We start from the raw sequence: 22,601 nt of genomic DNA on the forward strand, positions 1-22,601 counted from the left end.
TCTGATGGGTAGATGTGTGCACTGTGCAGTCCTATACCTGACATACCTGCAGCATTCTCAAAGGCATAGGCTGAATGAATAGGCTTGTGTATGCATCTACAGCAGAACTCGTGTGTACTGAGTACATTAACTATATGAATCAATTTAGTTTTCCTAAAATTTTGTTCACACAAAAATGAATATGTCTTTTTGGGCATGCAATGAAAGTTAATGGTGACTTGTTCTGCTCCACAGAAGAAACAAATAGTCATACAGGATTCGAAACAACATTAAGGGGAGTAAATGATTACATAATTGTCATTTATGGGTGAACTATTCCTTTAACCATGTAACTTAAGTGTGCACACCGGCTGCTTCATCCTATACAAACGGGTGGCGCAGCCCGTCTGGAGCTGCTCTGCATCGAGGTCGTTCAGAGCATTGACGCCATCGGTGCGCATGCAGCAGAATGTTAATGTGAACTGCGGATTCATTGAGAAAATTCCAGCGATGAGAAACAATGAACTGGCGGCGTGCAACGTCACACAGACCGCGCGCATGCAGTGAAAGCGCTCCTCGCGCACAGACACAGACTGATCATAAACACAGCGTGCATTTATTTTCTTCTTTTTTAATTGCTTTATAGATAAACTTGCAGTACCTGCATTTTGTCGGATGTAAACACCTCCGTATCTACATCGCAGGCGATGAGCGTCAACATCTCCAATTTCATGTTTATCGATGGCATTCCTTGTTTTGCTGCTTGTAAACAGATAAATAAAAAAATTGGTATTTTATTCCCTTTTCTCTCTCGCTCGCTTTTCCTGTTGTATATGTGCGGCTCTCTGAGGCTTAAAGTCTTTTGTGTGTTGGTGAGGTACTGACTCAAACTCTTCGGCTGTCTGACTGAGATGCTGCTCTGCGAGCGCATGAAGGCTGCTCAGGTTCATCCACACTGACCAATCAGAGCGCTCGGCCGCTACATTGACGTCATCGCCTTCTTCGTTTGATTCTCTGTTCTGATGTGCACGCGCTCCTCAAAGAAGCGAACGCAGAACACAAAGCCGCATAACGGTTCGGTTTTGCCAACAAACGACGCCGTCATTTTTGTCTTGCTACTTTGATTTAACTACAGTACGGGAAATTGTTCCAGCTGACAACTTTTAGTTGTAGTAGACAGGACAAGACACCTAATAGGCTACATTCCTTCTAATCACCTCAGACACTGATATAGGACCACAAAGACCTAGATAAATCAATAGCAGGATGTAGGTAGGCAAGAAGTGACACACCTATTTATGGCTGGATATACCCTAGAGAAAGTCCAAAACAAAAGGTTGTGGAGTCTTGAAAATTTTGTTTTAATTCTTGTGAAATATCATTAGTGAGCCTACTCAGCATCAATGTATATAGGCTACACCCCCTTCGACCATAATTTTCCATTTCTTCACTTACAAATGTATGCATAGCATATACTTGATTAGCCAATAGCCAATTTTGCCTAAACGAAGGGTTGCAAAAATTAGTACACATTTGATTTAATTCAACAAACATATAGCCTATGTCCTCCATAACTGCTTTGACCCTGTGTTGTAATGATTGAGTGTACAAATTCAAAAAAATTTTTTACGTCTATTGTTTTACTCATGGATGATGAGTGCCCTGATGTTTGATCAACTTTAACAAAAGTGCCCAAGAACACAGGGAATAAGAAGAAGGGAGCATCCTCTGTTTCAAAATTTTGTAGGGGAGAGCGGGGTAAGTTGTCACACGGGTAAGTTGTCACACTGTTCATAACTCCAACACTAGAGGCTCAATCTTAAAAATAAAATAGCCATTTTATGTGACTTCTTCTTCTATAGTCAACTTCCTGTTCACATGTGGTCAAGATCCCTCTAATCTGAGGTTAGCACAATTTTCGTATTTTTCTGCTTAAAAAGTTAAAAAATTGCACTTTACATTTTATGCAATACAACTTTGTTAGGTATGAATGTTTAAAATTATTATTTTGCACAAAATAGAGGAGACCGTAACGTGTCTTTTGATACTTTAGCTAAAGTGATATGTTGAGCTAAACTTGAGATTTAGCCAACATTAGCACACATGTCAGTATGGGGCAAATTGTCTCAATGAATTTGGGGCAAGTCGTCACGTATGACAACTTGCCCCTGTACAAATAAACACATAGAACATGCTCAAAAAACATGATAAATTGTGATATGTAATTTATTTATAATTGCAATAAGGTGTTTGAAGGAAGGAAGGAAAGGCAGGAATTAAGGAAGGAAAGACAGGAAGATGGTTCGAAATTATCAATGAAAGACAGAGCATGGCAGTACGCCACCTGACATAATGTTAAAGGCAGTCAGGCAGGTAAAGTTGCAGAACAAATCCATCAGAAGTACTGCAAAGGATTTTGACATAAATTACTGTACTCTGACTCGGTATTGTCAAAAGATTACCAGAGCAGAAATTGAAAGTCTTGCCACAATGTGCTTTGATTGAAATGTGCATTGTTTGGATTGAAATAAATGTTTTTCCAGATTCTCCAGACACGAATGTTTATATTTCCAGTTCTGGTTTGAGTTTAAAAATTAAAATCAATATTCACAATTAAGTAGTTGTGTTTTTATTTTTAGATAATCTAGTGTGACAATTTACCCGCCCTAGTGTGACAATTTACCCGCCGATGGGGCAAATTGTCACAAATGCACTCTCACTATTCAAAAGTCTACAACTCCGTAATGAAATAAGATATGAAGATATTATGAATACAACATATGTGCCCAAGACTTCCTTCTTTCATTTGGTATGAGATGTATACCATTTTGATGTATGCTGCTCAGTAAATGTTAGACAGTTTGAAAAGTGTGACAACATACCCCGCTCTCCCCTATTACATACATCACTCAGTGGTGTGTGAATTGACTTCTTTTGCTATAAGAACGTTCCTGCAACCGATTATCAACAATCTATTTTGTTAATAGGCCTTGGAAAAGACTGAACAAGTTTTTTTTTTAAAGTGCTTTCTTTGGCTTCAAGGTGTTCCTGTGCAACAACAATGTATTTCACTTTTGCACGTTGCGTCTTACTGTGAGATGAAACAGTCACTCTTCACACAGCTTTTTTCAGATCTAAGACAGTTGCATGGCTTTTCTACTGCTCGTTTCTTAGCAAAAAAAACAAAACAAAAGCTTAACTTTGCAACACAACATTTTATCACTTTGACAAGAAAATCATGCTTCTTTGGAAAATTGATCTAGCAGACCTGCCTGAACATAATGGGCCCTTTTATACACCCGGCGTAATGTGGTGCAAGGCGCGACGCAAGTGTTTTATGCAAGTTTCAGCCCAACGCAGTTATCTTTTTCACGTCCTGTGCGTTGTTTAAATAGCAAATGCATTTAAGCCCACATGGGCGTGCTGGTCTGAAAACGAGGTGTGTTCGGGGCAGGCGCATTGTTGGCGTGTTGCTATTTTGAGGCAACTGAAACTGACTGTGCCATTGACCAACAAAAACCTGGTTTAAAGTCAATGGCATATTTTTTTTTGTTAGCCTATTTAAAGGGCACATTAGTAATATGCGCCTATAGGCGGGTGCACAACACATGTACACTCTGCTTATTACACACACATAAGGGACGTGCAGCAGCACACAAACATGCCAAACATTAAAAATAAAAGGATTACAATGTAAAAGATTATTATTGTGTACATAAAGATATGGTGGAATCCGGCTTGACCCGTAGATGGTCTGCGAGCTTTAACCTCGCGCACGAGCAGATCCGTTTCTGTGTTCAGTCTTTCCGCCATGTAAATAGCAATCCGCCATGGCGCGAGCCCAACTGGCTTTTAAAGGGAATGGGAGATAAGACTCTGATTGGTTTATTGCACGTTAAGCACAAAACACACCCATTACTCATTAAGAGAATAGGGACAACCCTTTTAGACCATGGGTGCCGACCATTTTTCAAGTGGATTCGGAAACGCCCTAAGTCAAGTGCACTTGCGCCGTGCGCTTTAGACCATGCACTTAGATTGTTAATATAGGCCCTATGTTTTCAAGGAACCCTATGTCTTCTACATAAAGAGTAATTTATCTTATTCAGAGCAGTGCCATGACAGTAAGGCTGTGAGGGGGATAGACTTAGCATGTTTTCAATGGCATCCATTGAAAAAAGCTTTATAAAGCTCAGATCACATAATTTCCCACAGCTCATATTGTCTGGGGTTTTTTGTCCACTGAAATTTCTCTGAAATATATTTTTAACCCAGTGAAGAGATGTATGTCCCTCACAGCCTCTCTTTCATTCCCGTTAAAAATCAAAGATGGTGCGGCTGTGAATAAGGTCTATTGCTGAATCTGTTAACTTTCAGAGGGGGTGTACCACTGATCTATATAAATGACTGGGTTGCGCATGACATCATAAAAAATGAAGTCACCGTGCCGACATATTGATATTCTAATATTCCCTCATTATTTTGAATTAATAGGAAATCATCTGGTTATATGCTTATTAAAAGTTTCGTTCATCTGTATTACAGTGAATCCGATCACAGACGAGACACTTTTACAAGTGTCAAAATAATTCTTCTGAAATCTGAATACAGGTTATGCTTTGTAAGGCATATGCATATAACTTAATTCACCATGTACAGTTATTCACTGTGGTTATGTAATTGTTATGTTATATAATAGTTTTTATCTGTACAGTAACTGTATATGATTCAACAGTGTTTTCATTGTTGAATCAAGCAAATTCCTTACAAAATAGTGCCCAATGTACAGGTAAAATAAAGGACTTTTTTCCCCGCACGTTTACATATTTTGAATTACACATGGTATTGTGTTGTGTTTTAGGACCTGAATGGGTCAGAAAAATATCATAAAAATAATATTTATTATATTATAAAAAAATATCTTAATTTGTGTTCCGAAGATCGGGTTCTAAGTAATTAATGACAGAAATGTCATTTTTGGGTGAACTAACCCTTTAACAAACAAAGTGTATGCATGATGTAAAGAGGTTTATTGTGCATTGTTGGCAGCTTCATTGATTATAATTGTGAGTTTGTGATGAACTGACAAAGCGACAGCATTTTAGTGATTGTGAAGGGAGAGGTCTTGGTTCGCTTTTGAGGCTACAGCCTAAATAATTCATTAAATAAAACTATTGTTTTCATGATGCTAAGAGGACCGACAGCCAATTGCATGCTGCAAAGTGACATCTATGTAAATGATTCACTCTGTCTACACGGGACAGAAATATGAATTGTCAAAATAGTAACGCGTTAAGGCAGAGGCTTTTTTTATTATTCTATTCCAATTATTGTACAAAAATGGCTTGTAAATAATCGTAAACGTATCTTCTTTGGTGTTCAGCAGAAGAAAGTCAGTCATACATATTTGGAATAACATTAGGGTGAGTAAATGACAGATTTTTTTTTTTTTTTTTAAAGAAATTATATTAGATTATAATAACTTTAACGGATAATGTCCTGGCAGAAAACTCTCTAATCCCAGCGAAGGAAGATTCTAGATGACAATCTGTGAAAGAGACTGTGCTTAGCAGGGTCAGCCTCTCAACACACACACAGACACACACATGCACACAGCATTGCAGTGACACTGCACCATCATGACTTACAAATGTGTATGTGTAAAGACTGCCAGTCTACCTCGCTCATGTGTTGCAGTACCAGCCCCTGGCACCACTGCAGCTATCACAAACTAGGGCAAGCTATTTATATCACAGAGAGGAGAATGAGAGAGAGAGATATTTAGAGTGAGAGGAGAGAGAGAGAGTTCAGGTGCAGGAGAGTGCAGGCACTAGGAGGAGTAGAAGGTGATGCAGCAGATATGGGATGCAGGAGAGTCAGAGATAAAAACAAACAAAAAAACAACAACAGCAAGTCAGATAGTTAATATGACAGACATGCTGAGATAGAAGATCATTTAAAAAACGGCAAGTGGAAAGTAAAAAAAGGTATAAAAAAACAACAACAACAACAAATCAGATCAGTTTGTTCAATATTTCCAGTGCACTGTAGTGTAGAGGAATAGTATTGTGTTTGTATCAATCAGGTTAGATCTATTGCAGTTTCAATGTTTTTTTTCCCACCAAAATGTCACCTATGTAAATGACCTGAATAACAACAGCACAATATTCTCAAATCTTTTTCATCAACGGGTCAGCAGCAGGACCACGGACTGCTCACTACAGCACTAAAGTGAGCAATGCAGTATATCTATTTATGAACCTTATTATACAATAAAGAATGTGCGGATGTGTCATTTAAGGAAGTGGCTTTGCTTCAGGAACCAGATTTTACATCGGACATCAAGTGGTGACCCAACACAGTAGCAAGACGGTTCACTGTAAATGATCATAAAATGTTGTTTGAATCCGATGTGAAGTGCAAAGGCCCAACAATATTTAAAACTATTAACATGATATAAGAAGAACAAGAAAAACAGAAAACATGCATAACAAAAGCAGACACGTAATTGCTAACACAACACACAATGGACAAAATACGATTAGCAATACTCAAGAAAAATTGAGAAGTTTATTTATTTTTCAATCCTAAATATGCCTGTAATTTGCATTAAGTGATGTTTTTGTCTCTGCCAATTTATCAACAAAAGACTTTTCATATCATTTCATCATCAGGTGGCCAGAAGTGATGTCCGGAAGGGAATATTTGTTTTTAAATTAAACTTAATCTGACAAAAAAAGCAAACAACTGCTACAGGTTTTATTTTACCAAGCAAAATAAAACAAAAAGCTCACAGGAAAAAGCATACATTGACTACAACATAATGTTATTCATATTTTACTGGTTCTCTCTTGTTTTTGCATGCGTATTTTTTGTATGACAGCCTGGCCAAAAATTATGTTCACACAATTTGGCATGTTTCATTGTGTTATCACAAATAAACCAATAGACTCCAAACACAACTACCGGTACGCAATATGGTTACAAAGTCTTTAACAATTTTTTAATAAATAAGATGTAAATTTTCCAATGCCAAACATCACTTTTGGCCACTACTGTATCATATCATATCATATCATATCTGCTTTTGCCTGTGCTTACACTTTAACATGGTTGCTAAACCCCAAATAGGTATCATGGATATTTCATGTCAGGAAAAAGTTCAGAACAAATTGTGTATTCAACTCAGTTTCAATAAACGGTTATGTTGGACTGAAGAGGAAGTTTTGAGTTTGGAAAATATTTTCCAAACTCAAATTTGGAATTTGAGTTTGGATTTTAGACTTTAATTTTCAGGCCAAATTTTCAATTCAATACAAACAAACACAAATAAAACATACACAATCATTCATAAGTTTGAGGTCAGTATGATTTTTTTTTTTTTTTATACTTTTATTCAGCAAGGATACATTAAATTGATCAAAAGTGACTGTAAAGGTTTCTTGAGCAGCATATCAGAATGTTTTCTGAAGGATCATGTGACACTAAAGACTATAATGGCTGGTGAAAATTCAGTTTTTCCATTACAGGAATTAATACACATTTAAATTAAATATTTAAATTATAATAATATTTCCCAATATTACTGATTTTCTTGTATTTTTGATCAAATAAATGCAGCCTTAGTTAGCAATGAGCATACACGCTTTCAAAAATATTAAAAAATCTTGCAATCCCCAAACGTTTGAAAAGTAATTTATATAATTTTTCTATTATTTATATTTATATATTTAGCATTGGTGAGTAGCAGGATAATAAAATGTATAATCACTAACCCCAGCCAGGATGATGTTGTATAACTGCTGAATGTATATTATCCTTTACATATCACACATTTTCTATCAAACCCATCATTCCCAACAGCCTGATCTCTTGGGTGAGTTTAAGGGACTATTTATAGACACCAATTTAAGTATACATGGCTCAGATCCACTGTTTTGACTCCCATCTGAAGAGTCTCTGTGCTGGGGCAGGCAGAGAGGACTTTGACCCTGATACAGCCCAGTGAACAGAGAGGGGAGGAGGGGAGGAGGGTCGCGAGTCCAGTCGAGACACGTGCCACCAAAGCAGGTCAACAGTCTTAATGAAACAACAAGACCAGGCTGCCAGACACAACCAAATGAAAGACTTATGAAGTGTGTGTGTGTGTGTGTGTGTGTGTGTGTGTGTGTGTGTGTGTGTGTGTGTGTGTGTGTGTGTGTGTGTGTGTGTGTGTGTGTGTGTGTGTGTGTGTGTGTGTGTGTGTGAAGGGGGACGGGGTGTCAGCGAGAGCTCTAGTTTCTAAAACAAAAATAAAGGCCAGCTGTTTGCCCATAAAGATGCACCCATCTCTACTGAATGACACAGATCACACTCAAGTCAAGAGCAGAAAATAAAGAGCATTTCTGTGTTTTTTTCAGGCAGAGTGAGAAAGCAGACTGAGTCCTCAGGGGTGTGTACAATAAATTGTCCTGTTTTGACAGGAGAAAATTGTGATTTAGAATAGACGTCTCATGATTAATGTTACAACGTGATCGTCAAAATAGCATCTCGCTGTCACTCGCAGTCACAGCAGTACATTCACGGCTGCTCTGAATAACAGCGTTCATTAGTACAAGATCACACAATCACACAATCTACAGGGCAGTACACAGGGTCACAGAGTGAAATGCATTATGGGTAAGTTAGGGTAACATCTAGTAACATCTTTTTTACCCCCAGGAAAATGACCCAAATATAGTATTCAAACACACAAAACGCACCAATGTTCACAGTCACATAGCACATACACACAATAATGTCAGCCATGCTCTTACTGGTATTGATAGCAAACACCTGGCAATGTTGTCCAAGCCTCAGCTGTACTCATTAACTGGTCATGAATCTAAAGTGATACTGTAGCAAGCCAGCTGAACTTACAAAGCGATCATGTCATAAGAAATTTAATTTGAAATCAAAACACATTCAGCAGCAGTTGTCGATTTAGTCTAGTGGGGGAAAAAAGCATTTATTGAATGTTAGCATATTATGATTCCTGTTTGGCTACATTTTGACAACCAATTCCTAAGAGGGTGGGGAGTTGATTACCAGACAAAATTGGTTTTGGCCTGCTTTTGTTCAAACTGTTTTTTGATATAGCTTGAAGTATATTGGGGCCTTTACCTAAATATAGCCTAATATATTAGATTTTATTTACACCACCATTCCAACGTTTGGGGTCAGAAAGATATGTTTAAAGAAATTAAGAAAAATAAATAGTAAGACTTTTACATTGTTATAAAATACTATATATTAAATAAATGCTATTTTCAAAGCCTTAGTGTTAACATGGGCTAGACATGAAATAATAGAAAATAATACCTTTATTAAACAAAAATGTATTAAATTGATCAAAAGTGACATTTATTTCAAAATACTGTTTTATTAAACTTTCTATTCATCCAAAAAAAAAAAAAAGTTTCCACAAAAATATTAAACAGCACAATAATTTTTTGTTGTTGTTGTTTTATTAATAATAATAATAATAATAAACATTTCCAGAATGTTCTGGGAACCAAACAATGTTAGCTGGGTATGATGCAAAACAAATTTCTAAATTCTTGGATTTCTGATGTCAGAAACCTGAAATAATGAACAAAATGCAGGCTGGCCAAGTAAACTAGCCTACTGGTCCTGGAGCAGGAAAAAAATCCGTATTGTTTGACCCTGAGGTGTAAGGTGGAAAAATATTATTATTATTGAACCCTAGAAGAACTAAGGATAAGAGTAAAATGTGGAAAGGTCAACCAAATCTTCTTCTATGTCAGAAAAAAGGTACCCAAACATTTCAGTCTAAACTTCACACCTTGTACATGCACTAGTCTATGAACATGTCACAATGTAATGAAGAAGCTTTGCAAAAAGGAAGTTATTGAAGGATGGGGCTAACCAACAATACCGGGGGAAAAAAACATTGACTAACATTATAAACTGTAAAAATTATTAGAAAATGTATAATATGATGCTTAGATCAAAGACAAAGAACAAGAAGATACCTAGTTGAAAATAAGAAAAACGGTTTTAGTTCTACTGATTGTATTCACAAAAACAAGATGTCCATTTGTGTTCCCAACGCAGATTTTAAGATATTATAAACATTATCATGATTTTCTGTAAAGCTGCTTTGAAACAATGTGTATTGCGAAAAGCATAATAACACTCTACGGGTGTTTCATTAAAATTGTTCTCACGCTTTATGCAAACATTCCAAAACATGTATTATTATTATTATTCTAAGAACTTTTTCTCTCAATGTTATGAGAATGTTCAAGTAAAAATAACATTGTAAGGACATTTCATGAACATTGTTCTCACAACTTTTTCTCTCTACATCACGAGAACATTCATTAAGTACAAATTACATCGTAAGGATGTTCCATGAACGTTGTACTCAGAACGTTTTATGATAACAAATAGTAACAACAGTATCCCCCGGTTTCTAGTCAAAGACTAAAATGCCTGTTTGAGCTGTTTCAACTGTTCATACATGCACATGAAATATCTTAAAATATATCAGAACCATTGTTTTGTCTCAGGCACGTTTATAAAAGCTAAATGTCCTAATTGAACAAAGGCCTAGTTCTGGTTTAATCTGTGATATCTGGTTCACTCAACATTACAAGAATGTAATCAATGTAGGCTATATTAACTATTAATTCCTTAAACATTATTTTAAGAATGCTTTGTCCTCCTAACATTTACATGGGGCCACCACAGGAGAAGTAAAAGCTCTTCTCAGTCCCTGCCACTCCTCAGGTAAGAGGTTACAGCTTCAACGAGCAGCAAAAATATCCCATGAATGCTGAGGCAACGCAGTGTCAACGGCAGATGTTGTCCTTGGGGCCTTAAAGTGCTGGCTTCTGAATGTAGGTTAAAATGTACTGCTCACAAGACCTCCATTAGTTTCGAACATGCCTGATTTGGAAAACTAGAGTTTGTTGGAAAAGATAGAGACCGTGCAAGCATGCACTCAACGCCTGAGGACCTGAGTGTGTTGTATGGAACAGAAAGCCTTTTATCCCATCCCAAACTCACATACCATAGACCCTTAAAGGAATAGTTCACACAAAAATGAGCGTCGTTACAAACCTGTATATTCCTTTCTTCTGTGTAGCACAAAAGAAGATATTTTGAAGAACGTTTCAACAGTTTTTGACCAAAACAACACAGACTTTTAACCCTCATCTTTCCCTCGCGGGTCAAAATGACCTAAAGCCCTAAAATGATACTCAATTTTTTCTTTGTCCAGAAATCTTATTTTATTTCATTTTGATCATATTTTTTCAATTTTTTTAATGCAATTTTTGGGGAGATTTTTTTTTTTACTTTGGGATAGTTTATCTATGAGTTGAATTGTCAACTATTAAAATGGGGAGAGAAAGAGATTTTTTTTATTTAATTTGTTCTCACCCTCTGCCTGTCCTCAAACACGCCATCTCTTCTTCGTCCTCTTCGGGATCGCTGCTGAGACCAGATCTGAGCTGTTGCTCCACAATTCCCCACCCTCACGCATCATTCCCCTGCCCCACCAAGAGAGGGAGATAACAAAAATGCCACAATCCAGGTGACATATTGTTGAGGCAATCAAGGATATACGAAAACAAACTAGTTTGCATTTTGCTATAGGTAAAACAGTTAGGAAAGAGAAAAAGTCTTTTTGCACTCTATTTTATGATTAGAAATGGTGCGTTCAAGTCATCTGGTATAGATCGTATTTACGAGTTGAACGCACTTGAACGCCACCACAATGTCGAAATAGTGGAGATATATCCAGCTGCAGACCCGCAGCACCACCAGTTTCAGAACCCCAGCACCAGAACCCCAGCGCCAGAACCGGAAGTGAGGGAGTTATTGACAATGAGACAAGCAATACAAGTCTACAATAACTACAAATTAATTTAATATATATTCCTTCTGGAGATGTCCGAATGTTTTGTTCAAATATTTGACTTGCTGTATCCACATTATATAATAGATATAGGATCTACAGATGTACAATACTCTGCATTGTGAAAAGCCAGTGTCAAGGTCCAGCACACTTCTGAATGATTGGTGCCAGTTTTCATAATTAATTTAACAATGGTGTCACTTTACAATAGTTTGTGGCATTTTCTCTCATGCTAGTTTACAATTATTTGAAATACTTGATTGGTAAGTGTCCATTTGTGGTGCACAAACAACATACTCCTGCTTGTAGTACCACTTTAATAAGAACATTTTACTAAAATAGCGAAATAGTTTCTATATTCTTGTATAGTTACAAATGACAGCTTAACTGTCCTATATACAAATAGAAATAAATGTGTTATCATAACAACTGTATTTACAATATGTAGGTAAATACATTGTCAAAATTATTACAAAAAAAAGAACCAGCCTAGTAAATATAAATGCATACAACGGACCACGATATTAAAAATATGAAGCCCAATGTTTCTGTATCTTAATGTATCATTATAACATACGTATAAAGTATGACGTTTCGTGTGTAATAAAAGCATACCATTTTGTGTCTAAGCAAATTACGCTCTAAAACGTTAGGTGGCGTTACCATAGACAGTATATAAGAGGGCGTTACCTCTTATATACTGTCTATGGGCGTTACTCGGTTTAGAACGTAAGCTCCGCCCCTCACTTCCGGTTCTGGCGCTGGTGTTAGAACGTAAGCTCCGCCCCTTTCTTCCGGTTCTGGCGCTGGGGTTCTGAAACTGGTGGTGCTGCGGGTCTGCAGCTGGATACTATAGGGAGAAGTGGGAAGCTCGGGAGCCAGTTTCTGCATCAATACACTTACAAACGATCTGATGACTAATAATCTGACATGGTGACTATTAATAACAACAATATATGCCAAACAACAGTTTGTGGTAATAATCGAATAATAATAAATTAATAAATAATCTAAATAAAAATAGTACAGTAGGCTATTGTTTTTTTTGTTGACCGCGGAAAAGGCTGTTCTGTATGTCTTGACAACTGAACGTGCTTGAACTTTCTTACTCTCAACGTTAGCTCTCTCGCCGTGCTATAGTGCCATCTTGTGCCCGTTACACGACTAGCCTAGCTGCTACACTATACATATTATGAGTGTAATATTATACATTTGTCTCTATAATATAAAGTAGCCTATGTGTTCGCTGACCTGGAAAGGATGCATACATGCTTGTTGCTGTTTGTATATTTATGTCGACAAAAAGGAGTAACATTAACTTTTTTGGAGAAAAATATCGCTGCTGCATAACGTTACATAAAAAAAAAAAAAAACGATTAGCATTAAACTATCAAGATAGCACTGACAACATAAATGTCATAAAGAGTTCAACGTCGGTGATATTCTATTACGTTAATTCTGCCACTTTCATCTGATGTATAACGTTAATTATAAAAAAAATCGCAGAGTGCAGAGAAAAATCTAATGGCAATGGCATGATAATGTAAGTGTTTTATAGATCACTTACCGGTTATCTTTGCAACTGATTCAATATCGATCTGAGCGAGAGCCATCCACTTTAAGATCCGAAGGACATAAACGGGACTGGTAGGCTACAACTTGTACAAGGGGATATTGCTAAATCTAAATTAGACGTCTTTTCATATAAACAGTAAATTAATTGTATGCTATCAAAACGACAAGTGACAGTGAGGAATGACCAATGACATTCAGGTTTATCTCATAATCAGCCAATAGGATTCGAGTTCAATTGATGACGTGTTATAGACGACGCCGTTTGTATGACATCACTATGCATTATGAATGATCTTTGACACTTTTTTTTTTAACTCAACTGACAGCAGATTAATTAACTTAAGAATTTACGTATTTTAAATGTATATAATTAAAAACAACTTTCATGTGTAGTGGTGCACTGCACTGACCTACATGTAACAGCAGTATATAAATAATAGATCATTTATCAAAATCGCCATTACAATACGTGTTCAATATGAGGAAGTGTTTTCCTAATTTTGTAATTACTAATAATTAATTTTTCAGCCTGTTGTAATCTTGACTTGCACAATCAAATTCAGTCTGTAGGCCTACTGAGCCACATCAGGCATCCATAATGTAGTAGCCTATTTAAATGTCATGTAATACACATATGGTTCCTTAAAATAGATATGGTCCTGGATACATGGCCAACAATTAAATAATACTTATTACACAAAGGCAGTTGTACAAATTCAAGTCAGTCCTTGAGATACTAACCCTAACCTTCAAGTTAAATTCCCCATTATACAACAGTCCACAGCAATATGACTGAGATTCAAGGTTTTAATACATTATAGCTGTTTTACATAACCAAACCATACTCCAGTGGTAAATACAGATCAAAGAACAAGCAGTCACAAAAAGCTGTGTTTTATTGGTTCAACAGGATTTTTCCCACAGTGCTAACTACACAGAATGCTGACTGAAGCTTGGTCTTTTTTCATTATTTTGGTTAAAGACATTATGATTGTCATTGTGGAATGGTTGTAATAATATAAACAACATAGCCTAAGGTTAAAAAAAAAAAAATTAACTCCGTTAAATTTACATGATTTTAACAGTAGTAATTGCACTTAAACAAAACTCAGTGTATTGATGTGGCTTAGACAGTCAGGTTTCCCATTATCGTTCAATAAAAACTCCAAGGCAATGGTTTAATAAATACAGTATTAATGATTACTTGCGTTAAACTTAAATAAAGAGAGAGAAAAATAGCCACACACCAAAACAATAAAATATTTGACCACATTAATCTAAGCAATGGTATTTATGTCAAAATATCCACCAGCTTCTCTTAGTTTTACAGAAGGCATCTGTAAATTTCAACCACCAGCAGTGTTCTGATATTCAATCTATCACTCATAAAGATGCAGATTTGTACAGAAAGTCTATTTGGTATGCTTAAAACAGGCACAGGGAATAAATAATAGGCACAGTACACATTTAGGCCTGAAAATGGAAAATGAGCTTGTGCATACAGTAAATAAAGCCAGTACTAAATAAGTATTTGTATAGAACTAGCTGAGAATTTTGAAATCTACATTAGTCTTTGGCTAATAAAGCTGGACCGGCAGCAGTATCTCTGGTACAAAGCAGTAGCAGAATCCAAAACAATATCTGAGGTATACTTAGGCTTTTAGGTTAGTGACATGAGCTTTGTAACTTTGATAAGAGACCGGGAGTGATCATGTCAGTCAGCACAAGCATGATTACAGATATGAGTATACGATAACATGCCAATCTTTCTTAGGATAAAACCAACGCCACCAATGAAAGTCCTTATTTGCATGTGCTATAGCTTGCTTTCCTGGCTCAGGGTGAGACTAAAGAAATACAGAAGTTCTAGAATGGTCCAATATTCCAGAACTGTGTTCTATAAGTGCTGTCAATAATCAACCCAGTAATGCTTGAACACAGAGTAGCATTTCTCATCTTAAATCAGTCTTAATTTCATTTCAGGCACATTTGCGCTCAGTCTTTCTTCAGCTCTGATGATTGGTGCGGGCTAACAGGCCTGGGAGAGACGGGCAGCTCTTGGTCCACTGGGAGTGTCACAGGGGCCACACTGTCGTTGTTCTCCAGTGCTCCGTAGGAAAACGAGCCGTTATAATCAGGCTGCACAGCCCAGCCTTTGTTGTGAATGGTTGGAATCCCTGTGATGACACATGATTGGTTGTTTGGCTTGACGATAACAATAATAAATCAGCCATCTCTAAATAAGATATGACATCAGCTGGCCTTTTTATCTTGAGCCAGATTCCAAGCAAAGCACAAGACTGTCTTCCCACCAGCTTCCTTTCCAAATCTTAATGAAAAAAATATATATACATACCTTTCACCATGTCCATAGTAACATATGGCTCAAAGGATTTGACTTTCCTCTTGCTTTTAGTAATCAGGAACACTCCAAGAAAGCATATAGCACATCTGCGGAAAATGACAAAGAACAAAGACACGCTTGAACAAATCCCAGTGAGTCTGTTAGTCACCGCTACTGCTGAGAAAACAAACGTGTGTGGAATTTCAGTTTTCTTCCTGACACAGATGTGTTACCGTGTATCACATAGTACTACAGTGAGTATTTTCCACCTTTATGAATGACATACTGAATGTAAAATTTAGGGCTGTCAATGGATATAAATATTTAATATAAATATTACATTTTTAATCATTAATGCATTAAGACATTCAATTCCTCTTAAAGGAAGTACAAGTAATTAGTCAACTTTTTCTGTGATTATTAAATTCAGCAACTTTGTGAATGGCATACACTACAGTTCACAAGACTGGGATCAGTAAAAAAAAATTATACATTTATTCAGCAAGGACGCATTAAACTTATCAAAACTGACTGTAGACATTTATAATTGTTACGAAAAAAACGTTTGAACTTTCTATTCATCATGAGAATCCTTAAAAAAGATATATTTTCAGTCTCTACAAAAATATTAAGCAGCACAATGGTTTTCAACATTGATGAGAAATTATATTTTAATGCATATTGAAATAAAAAAAGTCCTTTCACAATATTACTGTATTTTTGAGCCTTTCTTTCAACAACTCAAAAAAATGTTTGAACAGTGTATGTACGTACTTAGAATGCATCATAAAACCTACCCCAACAGAAACATGCATATGTGCAGAACGTCTTCATGGCTAAACTCCTGATAAAATATGGCTCCTGTTTCAAAACAAATGGGATGGGAATGAGAATGAGAATGAGACCACTAACACAGTGCTGGAAGTAAGATAGAGAAAGAAATGTGCAAGTCCTACCTGCCACAATTGCAAATGTTGTGGAGAAAATGTAATTCACACAGGCGATAAGACAGGAATCATACAGATGAGATGCCTGTGCTAAAAATCTAATAAAGAAAGTCAAGTCATATAAAAGAACAACAGAACATCAACACAAACAAACACCAGAACTTACGATGCTTGAAAGACGACAGTAGCCACCATGCACACGAACATGACGTAGAATATGGGATATGACAGCTGTAGAGGACCCAAGATGCTAAGCACAATCATCCCTGAAACCGCCTTCACCGTGATTACGGTCACTGAACCTAAGGGGCAAAGCTCCATTATTTTGGTCATTGGTATATTTATGACTTCTTTATCTGTGCATTCCTTCAACTTTTTTTGCGCCTTTGCAAAACATGTACTGCTTGAGGATCACTTTGAGTAATGTTTCATGGACACAATGGGCTCTACAGACAACATATGTTGTGTAATTGTCCTACCAAGTAGTGCCACCAGTAGCAAAATCAGAACAAGGTAGTTTGCATTCCGCTGTTTGTAGAAATACAGCACCAGACAGAATGTGATGATCCCCAGAAGCTGGAAAAACACAAACCGCGTTCAATGCTAATCATCAACACTTGAAAAAGACAAGCTGGTGTTTTCACTCATCAAGAAAAATAGGTTTAATATTTGATATTTGCAATACAAAATAAATAAATAATTTGGACTGTAATGATTTCAGGCATGACATCATTCTCAGGCAAAAAACACTTGCATATTATACTATTTAAATAATCAGACAATGACTTTCTAAAAGATGAAGGTGTGTATTACCAAGTATAAGAGGACGGGCCAGGCAATAACATGTTTTACTATGTTCTCAGCATTCAGCTTTTCATGAGAGTTCGGCCCAAACGTCACAAAAAGGTAAGTGCCGCCCGCCGTCAAGGCACAGCCCAGGAAAGTCAAGATGTAGCGCTCTACAAACACAAGAAAATGTGTGAAATCATTTCTGGAATGTCTGAACAATTACACTGCATAGGGACTGCATTAATTTTTTTGCATTAATATTACAAATATAAGTAGCATGGCATACTTATATGCAGCATTATGTAACTGAAAGCAATCAACACTATTTATATATATGAGCATATATATACTGAGAAAGATGAGCAGAACTCACTTAAGAATTCCTGTGCCTTCCACTTTTCCCGCAAAAACAGGAAACCTAAGATGGAGCTAGCTGTGAAGAACAAAACAGAAAACACTGGTCATCTTCAGAGCATGGTTATTATAGTTAACTAAAACTAAAACCATAAAAAAAAACATGTTTGTTACTTGAAATAAAATAAACGTTAACTGAAATCAAATAAAATGAAAATTTTCAGCTAGTTGCAAAGTAAACATTTGACATTTTCATATAGCTTGATGTAGCCTACTAAAATAACTAAAACGGAAATAAAAATGTATAAAAACTATATATATGAGACATAAAAAAAAACCTACAAAAGACAAACAACAAAATTGCTAAACTAAAATATTAAAATAAAAACGAATTCAAAATATTAATAAAAACTATAATAGTATCTCAATGAGACTTGCATAACACTGCTTAAGAGCTACTGTATATTACACATCAAAATAAATGTTTATGGAAAATAACATCAGTCAAGAAGCACTGTAATATAAACATTTTAATAACATCAAATATAAGAAAACAGTATAAAATATGGAAGTGAATGCAACATAACAGTAATAATACCTACTTATGACAGACACGGCATTAAGCGGAGCTATGAGAGAGAGCGGAGCAAAAGCGTAAGACACAAACAGTGCGCCCTCCCCCAGAACCATCAGCATCAGGCCAGACCACCAGGTCTTAGTGTAGTAGTATTGCCTCGGGTCTTTATTTCCTGCCAACGTCACATGACCTTGTTTCTGCGAGAGAAAACATCAGTCATTATGCATGTTTGTCTATTACACCTTTGTAAACCCACTCTCCTAGATACTATAGCAAACAGCAGCAGGGTTATAAAACAAAATGTTGGGAAAAAGCAAATAAAAGCAGATGACTTTCACAGGGTGTAACCAGAACACACCCTGACCCTGAATTACAATGCAATTATAAATGTAGGCTGCAAATACACACTTACCTGAATGCTGACTGAGATGCTGACCAACAGGTTTCCAAAGATAGCTAACAATGTGCCAATGAGGTTTTCCTGTGTATAAAACACAAAGATAAGACATGTTAAAGTAGTGTTAAAATGTAACAAGATATATTAGTCATGTGAAAAAAGAAAGTACACCCTTTTGAATTATATGGTTTTACATATCAGGACATAACAACAACAACAACACATGACATATTACACCGTGTCATGGTTTATTTAACAAAAACTAGGCCATGTGTGAAAAACTATGTACACCCTTACTGCTTCCATATGAACTGAGAGGGCAAGTAGCAGTCAGGCACTACTAATCAAGTGTCTTTGATTAACTGATCATCAGCAAGCGTGACCAACTCTATAAAAGCAGAAGTTTGGGCAGTTTGCTGGTCTGGAGCATTCAGGTGTGTGATAACACAACGCCAAGGAGGAAAGACATCAGCAGTGATCTTAGAGAAGCAATTGTTGCTGCCCTTCAATCTAGGAAAGGTTATAAGTCCATTTCCAAACAAATTAAAGTCCATCATTCTACAGTGAGGAAGATTATTTATAAGTGGAAAACATTTAAGACAGTTGTCAATCTTCCCAGAAGTGGACGTCCCAGCAAATTCACAGACCGTGACACCCAAAAACTACCCTCTACAGGCCTCAGTTAACATGTAAATGAAAATAAATTTGAAAACATAAAAATAAAAAATATAATTACTGATACTATATCGGTATCCGTGAAAACTATAATAGTATCTCAATGGGGCAGTCGTGACCTATGGTTAGAGAGTCTGACTTGTAACCCGAAGGTCATGGGTGGGGGAGTGAATGAACTGAGGTACAAGGCACCAAACCCCCAATCGCTCCCTGGGTGCCACAGCAAAAATGGCTGTTCACTACTCCTAATGTGTGTGCAATAACTTGGATGGGTTAAATGCAGAGGACATATTCCAAGTATGAGTTACTATACTTGGCCTTCACATCATCACTACTTCAGGGCTGTTAAAGTTCATGACAGTACAATTAGACAAGTATGGCATGTTTGGAAGAGTTGCCAGCAGAAAGCCTCTCTAAAAAGAACATGGCAGCACGACTTAAGGTTGCATCTGAACAAACCTCAAGACTTCTGGAAACTTTTAAAAGACAAGACCAAAGTGGAGATGTTTGGACATTATGCACAGTGCCACGTTTGGCAAAAAACAAACACAGGATACCAACTGTCTATCACGGTAGTGGAGAGCTGATGATTTGGGCTTTGTTTTGTGGCCACAGGACCTGGACACCTTGCAGTGATTGAATCAACCATGAACTCCTCCAACATATCCTAGAGTCAAATGTGAAGCCATCTAGCCTGGGCAAACCCTGACGAACTTCCGGCAAATTTGAGATTTGCTCTGCAAGTCTGCAAGTCCAAGAGCCCACGACGTCTGTTGGTGACGCCCCTTTGGAAATTGGCTGTGAATGAACCATCCTCAGACCCACTCTCAGTTACAACTGAGAAGGGTCTGGTGTCAACCAGGCTAGAGGCCATCTGTCCAACAGCTAAAGCTTGGCCGATATTGGGTCATGCATCAGGACAATGATCCCAGGCACAACAGCATAACTACAACAGAATGTCCGAAAAAGAAAAGAATCAAGATGTTGCACTGGCCCCGTCAAAGTCCAGACCTCAACCCGAATTAAATGATGCGGCCGCGGCAAAACCTTAGGAGATCTGTGCATAAACAAATGCCCACAAACCTCAATAAACTGAAGCAATGTTGTAAAGAAGAGTGTGCCAAAATTCCTCCAGAAAGATGTGAGAGACTGATAAAGTCATATAGAAAATTATTTCTTCAAGTTATTGCTGCTAAAGTTGGTTCTACTAATCATTAGTAGAACCAACTTTAGCAGCAATAACTTGAAGAAATAATTTTCTATTTCTTGCTAAATCATAGTGTGTACTTAGTTTGTCACACGGCTTCTCAATTTTGGCTTTATTTTTTGTTAAATAAATAATGACACGGTGTAATATGTCATGTGTTGTTGTTGTTCATCTGATGTTGTATTTATCTAATTACAAGACCTACTAAAAAAGGTGTCTTTACACCATGACTGTATGTATATGCTTGAGCTATATATCAGTATTAGGCAAACAGTCAGTTTAGTATAACATAATCGCTATTAAAGATCAGCTTTTGTAAACGCTTATTTTCCTTTTTGCATTTCTAGTTTGATTGTTATTGCAAACATTGTAGCATAGACTCACGGTGTAAGAGTCTTCCGTCACATTGTCGTCTCGTGCCATCCTCACGCCGTCCATCCTTACTTCAGATGAGTTCCTTCCCCTACACACGCATCACCGAGCCCGTCTCGCAGCTCAGTCCAGTCGGAACTCGGATGAAAGACAGTTCTTGGTTCTACTTTCCTCTGTTTGGGCTGCAGTTTACGTGGATCGCCATTTTCGAAACGTCGTTTCTTCCGGGTACACCTGTCAAATGACTTGTGACGTTGTACGCAGGTTCAGTGTGACTTCGATTTCTGGGATGTGACGAGGCACGCATTATACGCAAAAAAAAAAAAAAACAAAAAAAAAAAACACACACATCATAATAATAATAATATTATTTCATTTTAATGGACGGTTTTTGTCGATTAACTGCTTGAACCACTTTTAGTTTGACGTTGACAGTCCGGAGGCTGTAAAATTGCTTTTAAACACTTTTAAAAATACATTTCAAATTTTGAAAATTTGCTAATATTCAGAAACCGTATGGCCCTGATGGCTACTTTGTAGAAAAGAGTTACGCTGGCCTAATTAAAAATATAAACCAAAAAAAAGACAATTGTTTAATTAAAAAAAAAAAACACCATGCTGTCTTTATAAAATCATGTTTACTATTTTCAGCAGACAGTGTATAAAGTAAGTGGTCTGTATAGATGAAGATATGAAGGCTCCCTTTATAATTTAGGAAGGGGCACCTGCAAGGGGATCATCATGGACGCCTGATGTCCTTGGCGTTAACGAGTTTGATACTGAACACAAATGAAGATCTTTTTGATGAAATCTGGGAGCTTTCTGTCTCTCCATAGACAGTACTACGCAACTACCACTTTGATGCTTCAAAAAGTTAGGCTATTGTAAAACTAATCCATGTGAATTGAGCGGTTTAGTCCGAAATTTTCTGAAGAAACACGATCGCTTTAATTTAGGCTTTTATTCACATAGCAGCCTAGCTTATAAACATTCATCAACTCACACATTAGTTGTGGTAAATTAATGGTCAAGCATGTTCGCTTGTGTTTATGTAAATATAAGCCTAAATTCAATCTGTTCGTCAAATAAAGCGATCGAGTCTCTTCAGTTTTACGATCTCTTTATCAACTTTATGAAGCCTCAGGTCTATAGGCTTACTGTCCGAAGATAAACGAAAGTTTTACAGGTTTGGAACAACATGAGGGTGAGTAATATTAATGACAGACCTTTCATTTTTTGGGTGAACTATCCCTTTAATTGTCTGCCATCTGTAGTGTCTTAAGGACAGTTCCACATGTGCAATAATTGTTTATGGTTAGTTCATTGAACAAGCATGAAAAGCATTATTTAAACTCTTTCTAATAAGGATATATACTGTAAAAGGGACATCTTTCTTTCTTTCTTTCTTTCTTTCTTTCTTTCTTGATGAGTTTATATAATTTGCTTAAAACACTTAAACATTGACACTTGGTATCTGTTT

At 36.7% G+C, this 22,601-nt stretch overlaps 2 protein-coding genes across 6 annotated transcripts in view; both read right to left on the reverse strand.

The window, feature by feature from the left end:
• The window catches only part of rcan3 (regulator of calcineurin 3), a 30,077-nt gene extending 16,477 nt beyond the window's left edge, over positions 1–13,600 (reverse strand). For 3 of the 5 annotated variants that reach the window (XR_013799909.1, XR_013799910.1, XM_079632060.1), the window contains exon 1: positions 641–904. Coding sequence is in view for 2 of the 5 variants with exons in the window: in XM_079632060.1 (XP_079488186.1) it covers positions 641–727 (87 nt within the window). In the remaining 3 variants the exon portion in view is untranslated. Of the gene's footprint in view, positions 1–640; positions 905–11,406; positions 11,517–13,451 lie in introns of those variants that run through there. The other 2 variants (XM_079632062.1, XM_079632061.1) reach the window with 2 other exon arrangements.
• A 495-nt stretch (positions 13,601–14,095) lies between these two features.
• Positions 14,096–21,417, reverse strand: nipal3 (NIPA like domain containing 3). Its single transcript, XM_079632059.1, has 11 exons — positions 21,134–21,417; positions 18,883–18,951; positions 18,496–18,667; positions 17,913–17,972; positions 17,564–17,709; positions 17,230–17,326; positions 16,917–17,052; positions 16,760–16,848; positions 16,601–16,664; positions 15,816–15,910; positions 14,096–15,636 (listed from the first exon to the last, which is right to left on the reverse strand). The coding sequence occupies exons 1-11, from the start codon at positions 21,185–21,187 to the stop codon at positions 15,455–15,457; spliced, it is 1,164 nt and encodes a 387-aa protein (XP_079488185.1). The 5' UTR covers positions 21,188–21,417; the 3' UTR covers positions 14,096–15,454.
• Positions 21,418–22,601: the final 1,184 nt, after the last annotated feature.

Source organism: Phoxinus phoxinus, assembly GCF_949152265.1.
Source record: "Phoxinus phoxinus genome assembly, chromosome: 13".
NCBI classification, from domain to species: domain Eukaryota; kingdom Metazoa; phylum Chordata; class Actinopteri; order Cypriniformes; family Leuciscidae; genus Phoxinus; species Phoxinus phoxinus.